This window comes from Chelonoidis abingdonii, chromosome 2 (assembly GCF_003597395.2).
Source record: "Chelonoidis abingdonii isolate Lonesome George chromosome 2, CheloAbing_2.0, whole genome shotgun sequence".
In the NCBI taxonomy this organism is placed as follows: Eukaryota; Metazoa; Chordata; order Testudines; family Testudinidae; genus Chelonoidis; species Chelonoidis abingdonii.
Window position 1 is genome coordinate 159841516 of NC_133770.1, and position 14389 is coordinate 159855904.

At 48.6% G+C, this 14389-nt stretch overlaps 1 protein-coding gene across 1 annotated transcript in view; it reads right to left on the reverse strand.

Moving 5' to 3' along the window:
• Positions 1 to 13514, reverse strand: part of DOCK5 (dedicator of cytokinesis 5) — a 134047-nt gene extending 120533 nt beyond the window's left edge. Inside the window, exon 1 of the mRNA XM_032795300.2 lies at positions 13434 to 13514. Within this exon, the coding sequence (XP_032651191.1) occupies positions 13434 to 13476 (43 nt within the window). The 5' untranslated portion in view covers positions 13477 to 13514. The remainder of the gene's footprint in view (positions 1 to 13433) is intronic.
• Positions 13515 to 14389: the final 875 nt, after the last annotated feature.

Below are 14389 nucleotides of genomic sequence, written 5' to 3' on the forward strand. Positions count from 1 at the left end.
CAGAACAGAGCTTGGAAAGTTTCCCCAACACTTCCTCCCCCGAGAACACAGCCTACTAACCTGGGTTAAACACACCTACATGCCACACTCCTGTCGCCGGGTAGATTTGATTTCCACTGGTACATCTTCACCCACTCTTGCCTCGCATGCCTTTGCAGTGCCCCTCTGTTGTTGTTGCCCTCTCCCTGTCCTGGACATGCAGGAGGCATTTAGCTTCCTAGCCCCTCCTCTCAACCTGATCCCCGGGACTCCTTCTCCCCTCTTCTTAAAAAAGCAATGCCTCAGAAGCCACCCAGATCCTCACATCCTCCCTCCACCCTGTCAAAAAAGCAGGATTCAGTGGCCACCTTACTCCTTGCCTCCCACTTCCCTTCCCATGAAAAACACAGCAACTCCTTCCCTGAAATGCATTAGCCAGGCTTGGGCTGGTCCGCTCCATCCAGTCCTGTTAAACTTAAGTTGCTCCACTCTATTCTTCTTCCCTGCTCCAGTCAACTGCCAACCCAAAGTACGCAAGCACATGGTCTTAAAAAACCCCTCGTATAGGAGATGAGAGAAGCGTGCATGTAGACTCAGTTCTCCAATACCATCCTCCAGGCCCCCTTTTTTTAAATCCCTTTCCCTGGACACATGCACACAAACCTGCCCTTTTAACCCTTTAACATAGATTTCATCCAAACAGTGTATCGCGTGCACAGAATACTTCTGCATCACTCATACTTTAGGTACAGCCATAGATCCTGAAGTATATGGTTAGTTTCACTTTTGTTGTTTTAAGGCCACTGGGAAATTATAGCTTTTCATCCAGAAGAGGGAGGGAGAGAAAATCCTTAAATCAGGGAGCTTGCAAGAAAACAAGGTTCAAATCACATGTTCCAGTAGAACAATTAACACGAAGGGTACATTTCAGAATGATTACTTGGTAAAAATCAATGCAAGAACGTTTAAGGTGGTTTTGGAACAGGCTGTCATTATGCAGTTGAGAGTGTTTAAGAAAACCCCTGTGTTGAAAAAATGTTTTGCCAAAAGACAAAGCAGCAAACACAACAGGGCTTCATTGTGCTCCCACTACAGTCCGTGGTGCGGGGAGGGTCTGCCTTTGACTAACCTTTTAACTAACCACAAGAGAAATAGGATCAGAACCAAAAGAAAGAGACAAGCACTTAACATAATCTGCTTCCCAATTTCATGCACACAAAAATTACTCGGGCCTTGTCTACACACAATCTTGCACAGGTTTAGCTAAATTGGTGCAACTCCCTATGCACGTGGACACTTCTCTTCTAGTTCAAGAATAACTCAGGCTTGTATACACACAGAATTCACATTGGTTAAACATAAATCTGTTTAACTGAACTGGTGCTGATTTTCTATGTGGACTCTCTTAAATCAGTTTAAAACTGATTATAGTGGTTCAGCTTGCATCTGTAAATTTACAAGCACAAGCTAAACTGATATAAACCAGGTCTAAACCAATATGAGAGTCCACATACAAAAGCTGCACCAGTTTAGTGAAACTGGTATAAAAGAAATCATACCGTTAGATATATCTATACAACTCTGTGCATAGACCAGGACTTACGTTCAATGTAGTTTAAACCTTCTACTAACCCATTTCAGCTAAACCGAAACAAGTTTGGTTAAACTGAAATAATAATAATCTCCATGCAGTATTTTCCACCAATTTAACTAAGGCCTGATCTACACTTGGGTGGAATGGGATGGGATCGATTTAAGTTATGCAGCTTCAGCTACGTAAATAATATAGCAGAAGTCAACGTACTTAGATCAACTTACCGTGGTGTCTTCACCACGGTGAGTTGACTACTGTTGCTCCCCCATCGACTCTGCCTGCACCTCTCGCAGCGCTGGAATACAGGAGTCAAAAGGAGAGCACTCAGGGGTTGATTTATCGTATCTAGTCTAGACGCGATAAATTGCTCCCCGCTGGATCGATCGCTGCCACCGATTCGGCCGGTAGTGAAGACATACCCTAAGCTGATTTAAAACTGGTAAGTAAAACCAGAGCAACTGTGTGTACATTAAACCCTCGGAATGAGATATGCTTACTGGAGTTAGGGGAAGTTTTACCCAGGTCAGGATGGCATGATCAGCCCCTAGAATGCACTCCCGCAGTTGGATCCATGTGGCCTGATCCTTATATCCATTTAAAGACCCAGCCATGCATCTGGCTGCAGAATTGGGGCCTTCACTTAGCATATTCCAGTATCTATAATAAGCATGCAACAAGTTTAAACAAATCTTGAAAACTAAAGTGAACTTTGTTGTCCAATAATAAAGCCTCAGTGATGGGATACTAGTAGTAACATGGAACAGTTTTAACAATAAAGTGGGACATGCTGTGATAGTGCAAGGTTACGCAAAGCACAAAACACACTCACAGACCACTCTGCAGAACCAGATGCAGTCTGAGCAATAGCCCAATCATGACAATCGTCCATATCAGAAGTAATCACAACTCAAAATGTTGCTTAAAATAAAAATGAATGAAATCTCATTCTGCTGCATTCTCTTATCCGCTGTCCCTGTGCATTTCTGGTCCCATAAATTATGAATGTAGTTGGCAGGCACGGGTTTACATTTGAAAAATTACTGCCATTCCTATAACATGAGGGAGTTGATTGTAAGTCAAATGCCTACATGGTAATTCCACAGTATGAATACTGCTCTTCAATAAGAACAGGTCCAAGTGCTGGCTCCTCTAGAAGGTAAGAATATTGCAAGTTTAACAGATCACCTATAACAATTAAAAGTAATTATTTGTCATTTTATAAAGGTGTATTTATTTAAAAAGACATCAAAACTGAAGATGTTGGATTGACAGCCCAGGAGACTGAGGGCTGCTACCTACCCAAAGGTATAATTAGGCTCTGAAGGATTAGATTTTCATTGGTAAATGTTGATTTCACTGTACACACACCAACCGATGAAAAAATATTTCCATCGATAACTGAAATTTACAGATAGGCAAAGAAAGAAAAATGCTGCTTGAGAACTTATTAGAGTTCGATTGAAGAATATTTACTTAGTATATTTTGACATGTAATACTGATGTGTGTTCTAATAAAGCTTTAACTTTTTGAATCTCAGTGTTTACTGCCATTAAAGAATTATTGTCTGACCTCCCCACAATTTCCCATGATTGTGAAAGATTAAAATTCATTTTTAAAATATGCTTCAAACCCACAACTGCGAAAATGTAAATAGATTAAAATCTTTAAAAATGCTTAAAAACGAACAATGATATTTTGTGACAAAATAATCAAAAATTAAAACTCAAGTTCTGTAAAGGTATAATAGACCATAGCCCTTCCGTTGTGATAACACAGTAAAGAAGACTTAATGCAGGTTGTCTCTTCTGAGACCCACCAACTCATTCACATAGACCACAGAAGCCCGGATCCTGCACAGGCTCATGCATGCGCTTAACTTTAAGCATGCGAGTAGTTTCAGTAGAACTACTCACATATGTAAAGTTAAGCACGTGCCTGACCGGGGCCTAAGCCATCAGATAATACAGTTACTAGTATGAGCTGGATTCAAACTGGTGACCTTAAAGTGAAATGCTACATATAATATATAGAGAGATACCTATCTCATAGAACTGGAAGGGACCCTGAAAAGTCATTGAGTCCAGCCCCCTGCCTTCGCTAGCAGGACCAACTACTGATTTTGCCCCAGATCCCCAAGTGGCCTCACAACCCTGGGTTCAGCAGGCCAATGCTCAAGTCACTGAGCTATCGCTCCCCCACTCCCCTTCCATTATGATGAGCCATATGCATATCAGACCTATACCTTTCGAGCAGTTAGACAAGAAGAAATGATAAAACATTACATTTATGTGGGACAGTGTTCTCACAGGTAAAGTTACTCATGCGTCATTGCTGCAAAAATAACTGCAAAGGCAACAAATATGTCATGCTTTTTGGCATATGACAAAAACAATCCGTTTACTGCAGATAAGAAAGAGCTCATTTACAACCTCAAGAGTTCTTTTCATAATCGATTTTTTCTGATACTCCAGATTTGGGAGAGTGGAGTTGAACAATTACGGTAATGCACCCTTACTGCAATGGCAGCTTGGTCCCAAGAGAACAGTGCCAGGAAGGGGGTTATTAGTGCCTAACATGCTGGTGATTTTGTGATATGGAGACCTGTCCACTCAAATCTCACCTGAGGACACCAACTCATTCACTGAAAGAATCAAATGGCTATGGGGAATGGGAAAAGGGAAGCTCTGGCCGGGGGTACTAGCACAGATGCTAATTTTTACACTCAATCTTTAGTGACAAAGAAGTCTCTGCAGAATAGACAGAAGCCCCCTCACCTCATCAGTTAGTACAATCTCACCTGCAAGACATTAACTGTAAATGGGTTTAACACACACACAGAGTAAACTGCATAATTCTAAATTTACAGATCTCAGTCCTTCATCCCTCTAAATATGACCCTGGTGGGATCTGAACATACTTTGGACCAGGGAGTCTAGGTAATGTACTTCAGACCTGGTACTGAAATCACTAAGCAATCACCTCAGGTTCACTGCAAGAAGTAAAAGATGATTAATGAAAGAAAATAATGTGACAATTTAAAGAAAAACCTTTCTGCAACCCAAATGAAATACTGATGTTGAAGGCCAAATGCAGACCCATGTACTGTCTCTTTAAACTCTTAAAGTAATCAGTATAGTTCAATCACTACAATGAACAGTTCGTTTCTACGCAAGAAATGAGAGTCCATAACAATACTATTGACTTACCTACTGCAATATGGAAAGGATGCATGCAAGCATGGCCCTTTAATTAGATTCCTGAGACAGCACTGAGGATATTAAAATGAGGGCTGTTGATTAATCGCAGTTATCTCACACGATTAACTCAGAAAAATTAATCGTGATAAAAAAATTAATCGCGATTAAGCACAGTTTTAATCACATTGTTAAACAGAATACCACTTGAAATTTATTAACTTTTTTGGGATGTTTTTGTACATTTTCAAATATATTGATTTCAATTACCACACAGAATACGAAGTATACACTGCTCACTTTATATTATTTTTATTACAAATATTTGCACTGTAAAAATAATAAAAGAAACAGTATTTTTCAATTCACCTCATACAAGTACTGTAGTGCAATCTCTTTATCGTGAAAGTGCAGCTTAGAAATGTAGCTTGTTTTGGTTTTGAGTGCAGGTATGTAACAAAACAAGGTAAAACTTTAGCACCTACAAGTCCACTCAGTCCTACTTCTTGTTCAGCCAGTCACTCAGACAAACAAGTTTGTTTACATTTACGGGAGATAATGCTGTCGTCTTCTGATTTACAATGTCACCTGAAAGTGAGAACAGGCATTCGCTTGACACTTCTGTAGCCTGCATTGCAAGATATTTACGTGCCAGTATGCAGAACATTCATATGCCCCTTCATGGTTCGGCTACCATTAGAGAAGACATGCTTCCATGCTGATGACACTCGTTATAAAAATAATGCATTAATTAAATTTTGACAGAACTCCTTAGGGAGAGAATAGTATGTCTCCTGCTCTGTTTCACCCGCATTCTGCCATGTATTTCATATTAGAGCAGTCTTGGATGACGACCCAACACATGTTGTTCGTTTTAAGAACACTTTCACTGCAGATTTGATATAACACAAAGAAGGTACCAATGTGAGATTTCTAATGATAGCTATAGCACTCAACCCAAGGTTTAAGCATCTGAAGTGCCTTCCAAAATCTGAGTGGGACGAGGTGTGGAGCATGCATTCAGAAGTCTTAAAAGAGCAACACTCTGATGAGGAAACTACAGAACCCAAACCATCAAAAAAGAAAATCAACCTTCTGCTGGTGGCATCTGACTCAGATGATGAAAATGAACATGTCTCAGTCTGCACTACTTTGTCATTATCAAGTAGAACCCATCATCATGGACACATGTTCTCTGGAATGGTGGTTGAAGCATGAAGGGATATATGAATCTTTAGCACATCTGGCACATAAATATCTTGCGATGCCAGCTACAACAGTGCCATGAGAACATCTGTTCTCACTTTCAGGTGACATTGTAAATAAGAAGTGGGCAGCATTATCTCCTGCAAATGTAAACAAACTTGTTTGTCTGAGTGACTGGCTGAACAAGAAGTAGGACTGAGTGGACTTGTAGGCTCTAAAGTTTTACATTGTTTTATTTTTGAATGCAGTTATTTTTTGTACATAATTCTACATTTGTAAGTTCAAGTTTCATGTTAGAGATTGCACTACAGTACTTGTATGAGGCAAATTGAAAAACACTATTTCTTTTGTTTTTTACTGCGCAAATATTTGCCATAGAAAATAAATATAAAGTGAGCACTGTACACTTTGTATTCTGTGTTGTAACTGAAAATCAATATATTTGAAAATGTAGAAAACATCCAAAAATATTTAAATAAATAGTATTCTATTATTGTTTAACAGTGCAATTAATCGCAATTAATTTTTTAATCGCTTGACAGACCTAATTAAAACCCCTATTCAGCAAAGAGCTTGATGTACCAGAGAAAATGACATGAGTTAAGGAACCTCAGTCTGGTAACACTCTAGTAAACGTAGGCAAAATCTGGTGGAACTAATAGATTAGTGATTAACAAAAGGAGCCAGCAGAGAAAGGAATACTGCTATGGGTTTTCTTTGTCACAAATTAATCATTTTAAATCAGATGATGAACGCATTACATTAAGAACCCCAGGGAGTCAATTGCAACTCCTTTCCATACGACTTCAAACAAACTAATCTCATTGCATATTTGCGTAATACAGATACACTCATTAAAATACACTTTGCAAATGATGCGCTCTTCAGACCCCTGAGTCCAAAGAGAAGAGGTTATTCTGCCAAACCACTAGAGAAGACTGGTCACAACGGTCCAGGAAATACATCTTAGTGTACTGAAATTTGCACAAATCAAAGGATGGCACTGGATCACAACAGTTACTTTTTGGGGAACTCTTCACAAAGCTGTTAAAACATGCAGATCTCCATTTGACATACACTCAAGTGTCATTATGATAATTTCAAAAATACAGATTATTTTCTATGAGCCATAATGTTTCTAGTCTATCCTCCAAAGTAAATAAATAAATAAAAACAACCACACACAACTTTGATCCTTTCACTGAGCCACCAGCTGGAACACGGCCCAGGCAAGTAGTGAATGAAAATTGTTACTGTCTAATAGCCTAAATGATATGAACTAGTGGTCTCAGCTCAGTTCCTCATCACAAACATCAGCACAATTAGCACTAATAGACACCCTTCTTGGCAGTCTTACCAAGGTTATTAAAGTATCCTCTCAATAAGAGGGGACTCCTCAAGGTTGGGATCCTCAGGGAGAGCATATTGGTGGGAGAAAAAGTTAAATGCCCCTTCTCCCAGCTCTTCCATCTTGTGCCATCTCAAGCATTAAAGAAAATCTCTTAAGCATTTATTATGAAAGGCCCAGATTTTGCAAACCTGCTTATCTTTACTACCACAACACACACAGGTGCCAGCTTCTTCATTTCCCTGGAGGTGCTCAACCCCTACTCAGCCCCAAGCCCCACCACACTCCAACCTTCCCCCAAGGTCCTACCCCTTTCCACCTCTGCTCTGCCCTGCCCCTTCTCTTCCTGCCTAGTTCCATCCCCTCCCCCGAGCATGCCCTGTCCTCCACTCCTCCCCCCAGCTCCTCCTGCACACTGCGGAAGCGGAACAGCTGATCACAGGGGGCAGGAGGTGCTGGCAGAGAGGGGAGGAGTTGATCAGTGGGGCCACAGGCAGGTGGGAGGCACTGGGGTGGAGAAGGAAGGAGCTAGCTAGCTGCCGGTGGGTGCTAAGTACCCACTAATTTTTTTCTGTGGGTGCTCCAGGTCTCAAGCACCCACGAAGTCAGCACCTATGATGACACATCCCATTAGTAAAATTAAACATGTTCTGCAAGCGCAGGATTGGGGCCTAGGAGAAAAGCACTTGACATGCACCTCTGTAACCCATTAGCCAGCCAGATCTGAAAGTGAGAACTAGAAATACTTCATGCCAAGTATAAGTATCAAACATTGGCTCGTTAAAGAAAAGATGAATTAACCCTATTAAATGTGCTAGTGAAACAGACAAAAAAGCCAGAACTCTATGGACTCCATGCCCAAGTAAAGGGGAAATAAGAATCCTCCCCTGCCCCTTTATATACCTGTCTGGGCACAGGAATAAGAGCACTGTGCACCTGCTTACTCCTCCTATGTCAGGAGATCAGGGAATGGGCAAAACCTAGGCTCCACTCCACCTACTCACAGGCCAGTGCAGCTCAGCCTTCTGGGAAAATATAGACCAGCAGCAAATTACTAACTCCTGAAATATGAAAGAATTGCGTCTGAGTCACGCTACTTCCCAAGGCTGTTTCTGAAGTGCAGCTCCCCTGCCACACCTTGCTCAGGAGTGTGCCCAAACTCACATCTAGTCCCAACTGTTTGGGTGAGGATTATTTTGTTAACCTGGCATCATTATACCAATTATCGTACATTCTGCCGGACGGCAGCATTGAGAGCAACCCTGATAATCCACAGACACGATCTCCCGCACCACCCATGTAATATACCGACGTACGAGACAGCCTGAGTCATTGCCAGCACACAAAGAAACAAAGTTCAGGGTGCGCAAATGTTACACGCCCTAAAAGTTACCACGGGAGTCGCTAGATAAGACAGTGCTGCATTTAATAATTTTGTTAAGCCATAAAACCACGCTGCAGCCCTGATTGTGCAGTGGGCCAACCCCAGCACTCATGTGGAGCCCTTTCGAAGTCAATGGGGACTTTTTGTGAGTGCACATGCCCTATCCTGTACAAACGAGCACAGGATCGGGGCCTTGACCACTTTGAACTAGCGGATGGAACTATACGAAACAGCATCACAACAGCAGCTGTGCTTAGCATTTTTCAAACACCCAATTTAAAACCTTTCACCACTTCAACAAGTTTCCCAGGGGAAAAGAAGAGTCCTCTTGCTCAAACAAACTTTGAAAGGTGGTTTGTGTCATTAGCGGTTTCCTGCCTGCCGCTCTTTTGTTTTCTAAAGGATATTTTCTACACAGGCTCAAAAGTTGTGGCTTTCAATTTATCACGTTCTCCACAAAAAGGGGGAACTCGCAAACCATTGCAGCAGGTGCTAAGCTTGTCCTAAGAAGGAGTAAATCAGCATTTCATGATTATTTTTAAATGCCAGCAAACAGGCAGGGCAGATGGTAACATACGACCTCAGCTTTTGCAGTTCATCCACTTCCCCAGTATCAACTTCCCTATAACATAACTCCAAAGCTTCCTCTCCCCAGAACATGGCACAGCCATACTTTGCCCTCAGTACCCCATTCCCTTCCCTATAACCGATGGGGGCAGGGAAGCTGGACACTGCAACACAGTCACTGCAACTGTCTCTCCCGTCCTTCCCCATCCTGATAGCCTTTGAAGACAGTCCTAGAGGCAGACTCAAGTCAACAATTACCCCCAAAACAGGGTCAGTCCTAAGGCAGCAGACACACTTGCATTATTGCAAACACCAGAGCAGTACAGAACCAAACTGGAGCCGGATCACCCCTTCCAACTCCAAGGGCCTGAAGTTAAATAAAGTCCCAGGGAATATCAGCAGCTGAAACCTCCAGACAAAGACAAAGTGGTGTAGTAATCAAAGAGTACTGAGAAGGGAACCCAAATGCAGTGAGAAGAATTCAAAGGGGGAATTTAGAGGGGGTGGATGGGATGAAATCAAAAGGCCCTGAATAGGGTGAGAGACGGAATTTGGGCTGGAAGTTGTTGTGGGGTGGTTGGGGAGTGTTAGGGTTGGAAGGAGACACCAGAAGGGTTGCAGTGGGGCAGAGGGGGAATGTTGGGTAGGAAGAGGATTGCAATGGGGCAGAGTCATTGCAGTAAGGTGGAGGGGGAGTATTTGGGCGCGGGGCGGAGGGGAATGCTGGGTTAGGGGGGTGCAGTGGGGCAGGCCCAATACAGCAAGGATAGAGAACGGGGGGTGAGGGAGCCCCAAGGGCAGTGCAGGGGGGTGCAGTGGGGCAGAAGGGTTGCAATGGGGCATGAGGACAGAGCACTGGGGGGAGAGTCCTAGGGGGCAGTGCAGAGGGGGTACAGTGGAGTTGCAGTAGGGCATGAGAACAGAGAACTGGGGGTGGGATAGGGTGTGTGAAGGGGGGTGCAGTGGGGCACAAGGCAAAGCACTGGAGGAGCCCTAGGGACAGTGCAGGGGGGTGCAGTGGAGCAGGGGCAGAGAGAAAGGACAGAACATTGGGGGTAAGGGAGCTCCAGAAGCAGTGCAGGGAGGTGCAGCGAGGTGGAGGGGAAATGTTTGGGTTGGAGGTTTCAGTGGGTCAGAGAGGGAGTGTTTGGGGAGGGTTCAGTGGGGCAGGGGCAATACACCAAAGAAAGAGCACTGGGAGAGCCACAGGGGGGTGCAGTGGGGCAGAGGGGGAATGTTTGGGTTGGGGGTTTCAGTAGGGCAGGGGGCGCAGTGGGGTGGACGAGGAGTATTTGGATAGGGGGGTGAAGTGGGGCAAGGGGATTGTTTGGGTGGGGGGTGCAGTGGAGCAGTAAGGCGGGGGGTGCAGTGGAGCAGAAGGAAGTGTTTGGGTGAGGGGTGCAGTGGGACAGAGGGGGAGTGTTTGGGTGAGGGGTACAGTGGAGCAGCGAGAGTGTTTGGGTGGGGGGGCAGTGGGACAGGGGATGCACAGGGGCAGGGTGGAGGGCATGGGTGCAAGGGGGTGCAGTGGGAGAGAGGGGGAATGTTTGGGTGGGGGGGTGCAGTGGAGCAGAGAGGAAGTGTTTGGGTGGGGGGTGCAGTGGAGCAGAGGAGTGTTTCAGTGAGGGGGCATAGTGGGGCTGGGGATACAGTGGGGCAGGGGGGAGTGTTTGTGGGGTGCAGTGGGGCAGAAGGAGTGTTTGGGTGGGGGGTGCAGTGGGCACACAAGGGCAGGGGGAGCGTTCGGGTGGGTGATGCAGTGGGGCAGAGGGTGCAGTGAACTGGTGGAGGGTGTTTGAGTGGGGGTGCAATGAGGCAATGGAGCAGTGAGGGGTGCAGTGGGGCAGATGGGAGTGTTTGGGTGGGGGGTGCAGTGGGGGTGCAATTGGGGTGCAGTGGGGGCAGTGTTTTGGTGGGGAGTGCAGTGGGGCAGTGTTTGGGTGGGGAGTGCAGTGGGGCAGCAGAAGTGGAGTGTGTTTGAGTGGGGATGTAGGGGGGAGTGTGGCAGGGGGAGTGTTTGGGCAGCGGGTGCAGAGGAGCAGTGGAGGAGTATTTGAGCGGAGGGGTGCAGTGGGGAGTGTTTGGGCAGCGGGTGCAGTGGGGCAGGGGGTGCAGAGGAAGAGTGTTTGCGTGGAGGGGTTCAGTGAGGCAGGGGAAGTGTTTGGGTGGGGGTGCAGTGGGCACACAAGGGCAGGAGGAGTGTTTGGGCAGGGGGTGCAGTGGGGGAGTGTTTGGGCAGGGGGTGCAGTGGGGCAGGGGGTGCAGTGGAGTGTGTTTGAGTGGAGGTGTAGGGGGAGTGTTTGGACAGTGGGTGCAGTGGGGCAGGGGGTGCAGAAGAAGAGTGTTTGGGCAGGGGGTGCAATGGGGCAGGGGGATGTTTGGGTGGGGGTTCAGTGGGGCAGGGGGGAGTGTTTGGGCGGCGGGTGCAGTGGGGCAGGGGGTGCAGAGGAGCAGTGGAGGAGTGTTTGCGTGGAGGGGTTCAGTGGGGCAGGGGAAGTGTTTGGGCGGGGGGTCCAGTGGGGCAGGGGGTGCAGAGGAGCAGTGAAGGAGTGTTTGGGCAGGGGGTGCAATGGGGCGGGAGGGTGTTTGGGCGGGGGGAATGTTTGGGCAGCGGGTGCAGAGGAGCAGTGGAGGAGTGTTTGGGCAGCGGGTGCAGTGGGGCAGGGGAAGTGTTTGGGCGGGAGGTGCAGTGGGAAAGGGGGTGCAGAGGAGCAGTGGAGGAGTGTTTGGGCAGGGGGTTCAGTGGGGCAGGGGGTGCAGAAGAAGAGTGTTTGGGCGGGGGGTGCAGTGGGTGCAGAGGAGCAGTGGAGTAGTGTTTCGGCGGGGGGTGCAGTGGGGCAGGGAGTGCAGAAGAGTGTTTGGGCAGGGGGTGCAGTGGGGCAGGGGGTGCAGAGGAGCAGTGGAGCAGTGTTTCAGCGGGGGGTTCAGTGGGGCAGGGGGTGCAGAAGAAGAGTGTTTGGGTGGGGGGTGCAGTGGGACAGGGGGTGCAGAAGAAGAGTGTTTGCGTGGAGGGGTTCAGTGGGGCAGGGGAAGTGTTTGGGCGGGGGGTCCAGTGGGGCAGGGGGTGCAGAGGAGGAGTGTTTGAGCAGGGGGTTCAGTGGGTGCAGAGGAGCAGTGAAGGAGTGTTTGGGCAGGGGGTGCAATGGGGCGGGAGGGGGTTGGGGGGAAATGTTGGCAGCGGGTGACAGGGGTGCAGAGGAGCAAAGAAGTGGAGGATGTGGCAGGCGGGATGCAGGGCAGGGGTGCATGAGGAGCATCGGAGGATGTGGTGAGAGGTCAGTGGGCAGGAAGTTTGGAGGGGGGTTCCAATGGTGAGCAGGGTGCAGAGAGAGTGTGGGTGAGGGGTTTCAGTGGGGCAGGGGATTCCAGAGGAGCAGTGGAGGAGTGTGGGCAAGGGTTCAGTAGGCAGGGATAAGTGTTGGCGCGGGGTGCAAGGGAGGCAGTGGAGGATGTGGGTGGGGGTCAGGTGGGGCAGGGGGTCAAAGAAGAAAGAGGGTGGGCGGGGGTGCATAGGGCGGGGGTGCAGAGAGCAGTGTTGGGCGAAGGTCAGTGGGCAGGGAAGTGTTGGGCAGGGGGGTCATGGGTGCGGGTGCAGAGAAAGTGGAGGAATGTTGGGCGGAAGGCAGTGGGACAGGGGAAGTGTTTGAGCGGTGCAAGGAGCAAGTTTTGGGCGGAGGGGGCAGGGGGCAGGGGCAGAGAAGAGTAGTATGGAGCAGGGGAAGTTGGGCGGCGGGGCAAGGAACAGTAGAGAAGAGTGTTTGGGCGGGAGGAGCAGTGGGCAAGGGGGTGCAGAGGAACAATGGAGGATGTTGGGTGTGAGGGTCAAGTGGCAGGGAAGTGTTGGGGCGGGGGTTTGCAGTGAAGCGCGGGCTGCAGAGAGCAGTAGGAAGAGGTTTGGGCGAAAGGTCCCCCCCCCGTTATGGGGACAGGGGAAGTGTTGGCGGGGGTGCAGAGGAGCAAGGAGGAGTAGTTGGGCGGGGGTGCTGCAGTGCGGCAGGGAAGTGTTGGGGCGGGGATGACCAGATGGTAGGGGGGGCAAGAGCAAGTGAGGTAAGCGTTGGCGTGGGATGTCAGGGGTCAGGGGGCAAAAGATGTTGGGCGGGGGGTGCAGTGGGGGTCTCCCCACCGTGCCCCGCCGCCGGGCGGATCCGCGCACTCACCGACCCCGTACTTCTCCCGCTTGGTGGGGATCCAGCGGGTCATGCTGGCGGCGGGCGGCCGGGCTCTCCCCCGGCGGCTGCTCAGCGCGGCAGCGGCCGCTCCTCTGCCCCCGGCCCCCGGCGCTGCTGTCTCGGGCTGGGTGCCTCGGGCTGCTCCGCCATGTTAGGGGCCCCGCTCCGCTCCCGCCGCTCTGCAGCGAACTTCCCGGCAACTCCCCGCCTCGCCCGGCCCCAGCGGCTCTCCCCGCCCCGGGAGCGATCACCTGCTCTGCGCCTTCCCCTCCGCCCTGGATGCCGTCCCGGGCTCGGGTCTAGCACCCTCCCCCCGGTCGGGTCTAGCACGTCCCAGACCGGGCTCGGATCTAGCACCCCCCGAGCTCGAGTCTAGCTCCACCCAGCCCGGGCTTGGGTCTAGCACACACACCCCAGCCCGGACTCGGGTCTAGCACCCGCTTCCCCTGGGCTCGGATCTTACACCCCTACCTAGCTTTGGCTCGGATCTAGCATCCCCTTTCCTTGGGCACTACCCACTCAGCCAGCCCAAGCTCGGATCTAGCACCCCTCACCCAGTCAAGGATCGGATCTACACCCCCTTTCCTTAGGCTCGGAGCTACACCGCTTTCCCACTATCCTCCGGGCACCTAATCAGATCTACACACATACCCCCTCCCCACCAGACTTGGGCAACTTTCCAGCAAGGCACAGATTTGTTTCTGACAAGCTTTGTTAACCCTGTGATGACCGCAGCCTGGATCTATTCCAGCGGCTGTTGCTACTGAAGCGTTTCCCCCTCCTTATTCGTTTGCAAGATGTTGATCTGCAGTTGGGAAACGCGAGCCAAGCCACAGATCGGAGAAGATGATTTTGAAAAAAGCAGAGGCCACTGAGTAAAGACCCCCTTACCAGTCCTTCCTTTTACCCTATTCCTACTCGAAAAAACAAAAGTCCATAGGGGG